The 3902-nt window shown below is 35.1% G+C and overlaps 1 protein-coding gene across 1 annotated transcript in view; it reads right to left on the bottom strand.

Annotated features, from left to right (window-relative positions):
- Positions 1-3902, bottom strand: part of TMPRSS11D (transmembrane protease, serine 11D) — a 78168-nt gene that overhangs the window by 59058 nt on the left and 15208 nt on the right. The window contains exon 3 of the mRNA XM_006902724.1: positions 3056-3174. Coding sequence (XP_006902786.1) covers positions 3056-3174 — 119 coding nt within the window. The remainder of the gene's footprint in view (positions 1-3055; positions 3175-3902) is intronic.

Genomic DNA, 3902 nt, shown 5'->3' with positions numbered 1-3902 from the left:
CGCTATGAGTCGGAAACGACTCGACGGCACATAACAACAACAACAACAACAACAATTACAAAATGAGCAAAAGACATGGCAATAATTTTCATAGAGGAAGATACTCAGATGGCCAACAGATACATGAAAAAAATGCTCAAAATCACTGAAAATAAGAAGATGCAAATACAAATCATGGAGAAATACTATCTCACTCTACTTGCAGTGGCAAAGTTTAACCAGACAGCAAGTGTGGTAAGATAGGAAGTTTGTACACTGTTGATGTGATTGTAAAGAGAAAATATGAACTGAGGAACAAACTGAGACTTGCACACCAGCATTTATAGGAATATTTTTCATCATTGAAAGAACATGGTAACAGCTCAAATGTCCAACCACAATAGAATAAATTGAGAAATTATGGTACATTCGCATGATGAAATACTACACAACATGCAGGACCAATGATTTCGAAAATCACTACCTAACTTTGAGGCACTGGAGAGCATTGTGCTAAGTGAACTAAATTCTGTAGGGACTAATACTGTATAAAACCATTATTTTAATAATAGAACGATAACTAGTAAAATGTGTATGAGGATCCAGTGGGGGAAGGATGTGAGCACAGGGGTGAGGATGGGCTGTGGGGGTTAATCATAGGATTGCCTAATTTGATGAGTGGAGGGAGAGATAGTTAAAGGAAATGGGAATAATCTGGTGTGAAAAAGGATGTTCATGAACTTTGTAAGTAAACCAACAGAAAATAAAAATTTAATTTAATTTTAAAAAAATGGGGAAAAAACACCCCAACCTGCATTATGTAGATGCGTAAGGGGCAAAGAATATAAGGGGCTGTATCCCTGGGATGTGGCTGTGTACCTTGTACACAGAGGAGTCTTCAGAAGGAAGATTGCAAGCAGCACTCATGAGGCGCTCTGAGAAGGAAGATTATAAGCAGTTCCCATACTTCTTTAGACACTGACTCTTGTGAGAGTAGAAACAAATGTTCTTGCTCTTGATAATGTTGTTGCAAATGTGAGAAAGCACAGTTTATTAATACAAAGAAGTCTTGCTTGAATGTATGTCTTTCAACTATCTACAAGAGGACCGACTAGTGTCACCAATACATTGAAGAGTGCTATCTTCAGAGACATAATTCTTCCCCCAGCCAGAGAGAAGAGACCATTCCCATCCCAATGAAATGTGAGACCTGCCTCAGGACATCAGCAGCACCCATGGCTGAACTGGGGAATTGACTGTCAGATGAGATGAGACCTTGGTGAAGAGGAGCCAATATTGGCAGAATTGAGAACTTTGTTGGACAATTGTGGGTGGGAAGTCAATGTTGGCAGATTTGAGAACTTGAAAACACTTAGAGAGCCATAAGTCTTGAGGTGGAGGTGCCCATGTGCACATTTTGGGAGCTGAGCTATCTTGACTGTATTCTGTTATTAATCTGAATTATAACCTTTTTTTAAATTATAACCTTTTATTTCCCCAATACGGTTCTGTGTGGTCTGTGAGCTCACATTGGATTTTCAATCCAGTTAAAGAGTAAGATAGATTTTGAGATGAGAAAAAGATTTAGGGGAATGTGGGGAATATGTCTGACTTCATGGGAATTGGTTTTGTGTTATTGATGTTGTAGATGGGGTAGTTATTCCTTGTGAATCTGACAAAGATCAGATATGGCACTCCCCATATGGCCCTTGTTCTTTTTATACATATGTCTATACTGAAAACTTCTTACCTACAAAATAATAAATTCCAAATTTGTTAACCAGACACATTCCTGTTTGTGTGTCTTGACTCAGGCTTTGGACATTGTATGCCCTACTCATCCTTACAGTCAACATGAATCATCTTTTCAAATAAGCCTTCTCTGATCTCTATGGTTGCACATGATCTGTATGTATTTCTTCTATATAGTCTAATCACAAATTTGTGTAACTGTGTATTCTCACGATATGTGCATACAGTGTATTTTTCATCTTTAATGTTTTTAACTAATTTAATCTTTCATTATAGAGTCAATCTTTAAGACCAGGATCCATATCTGTTTTCATATTTCCATAATATTGGCAAAGTTTATGTTCAATGAATAATTTTTTAAGAGAAACAGAAACTGATATTTCTAGTATTTTAAATGTATGCTTCCTACTATTAATCTCATCTTGGCCACCCAACATAGGTTTCTTTAAAAATTACCTTAATTGAGAAACTTTTTAAATATAATTAAATATTAAAACATGTATCAACCTCCTTTACTCTAATTCCATGCTGATAAATCTTCTGGTAACCTGAATTCCAATGAAGCTTTCCTCTAGGGAAAAAATGTTAGACAGCTGATGATTCAATTCTTCAAAAGTAATAGATCTTACTATGATAAAATTAAATGGTCTCAGACCTCTGGATTAGTAGCCTCGGGATCAATTGGTTTGCATGTGATTGTTGTTATTGTTAGATGCCAGTTGAGTTGAATATGACTCTTAGTGATCTATGACAGTGGATCTGAACCCCGTCCTATCCTGCACCATCTTCACACTCCCTGACACACTAGAATCCATTGCATCAGTCACCACATCAATCCACCTGATTGAGGGTCTTCCATTTCTTCACCAACCCACCCCCTTTCCAAGAAGCATGGCCTTCTCCAAGGACTAGCCCCTCTTAGCAACATGCCCAATGTATGTGAGGTGAATCTCATCATTCTTGCCTCCAAAGAACACTCCAGTTGCACCCTCTTCAAAACATTGTTGCTGACCCTCTACTTTTCTTAGAATTCTCAAAGGTAAAAATAACAAATAATTTTCTTGCATAGGTAATCTTCAAAGTCATAATCATATAAAATGCATATTTATTCTGGCCCTTCTAAAACTTTTTCTAGTCATGACTTTAGAGATGTGAATTAGAACTAGTATACCAATAAATTGTCTTGAGAAAAAGACAGAGAAACATGTCACTCATCGCTTAAAAAAATATACAAAATATTTAGCAACTGAAGATGCATCAAAATGTTAGCCACAATATATTAATTTTAAAATATAATCAAGAGCAATGACAAGTATTAACTTACCAGAGATTCAATTCTTTCACTCAAAATTCTGTATTCTCTCGTACCTGGTGAACTTAACTGCTCACTATAGTTAACATTTAAGATTTGAAAGCTGCTGCGGTAAAAGTAGGGTTTTTGGTCTGTAAAAGAGAAAAAGGGCAGAATGACCATTTACAAAGTAGTTTAATATTTATATATTTTGTATCATTGAGGCTATAAAATATAATTTAATAAATTTCTTTCCCTCAAATGAAAGAAACTCTATCTACGTTTAATATAATTTTAAAGATAAAATTTGTTTTTCTTTCAATTCTTAAAATTTTTATTCTACTGTATTTGATAGATTGGTTCTAAATTGCTGCAATCTGTTATCATGTTTCTGAACTCGTAAATTTCTGTGGGAAAATTTATTCCCTAAAGTTGACTGGTGGATTTGAACTGCCAATCTTTTGGTTAGCACTCTGGTCTGTCATGCACTGGTACACCAGGGTTCTGTAGAACAAATAATTCAAGGAACTAAGGCTTTATGAGAAGAATTAGAGGAAGACTCATCAATAATCTATATTCTGTAGATCATACAGTATTGCTTACAGAAAGTGAAGGAAACTTGGAACACTAACTAAAAAAGGTCAAAGATATAACCTTCAATATAGAATACACTTCAACATAAAGAAAACAAAAATTGTCACAATTGGACCAAAATACAGTGTCATGATAAAGGAAGATAAGAGGGACGTTGTTAAAGATTTCCTTTTACTTGTATATATAATCAACACTCATGGTAGCAGCACACAAAAATCCGAAGATTAATTTCATTGAGCAAATACGTTGTCAAGGACCTTTTTAAAAAATTATTATTAAATTTTAT

Source organism: Elephantulus edwardii, unplaced genomic scaffold (assembly GCF_000299155.1).
Source record: "Elephantulus edwardii isolate Elephantulus edwardi_28Jun2011 unplaced genomic scaffold, EleEdw1.0 scaffold00442, whole genome shotgun sequence".
NCBI lineage: Eukaryota > Metazoa > Chordata > Mammalia > Macroscelidea > Macroscelididae > Elephantulus > Elephantulus edwardii.
The sequence above is the reverse complement of the archived record's forward strand: the minus strand, read 5'-3'. Positions and strand labels throughout refer to the sequence as shown.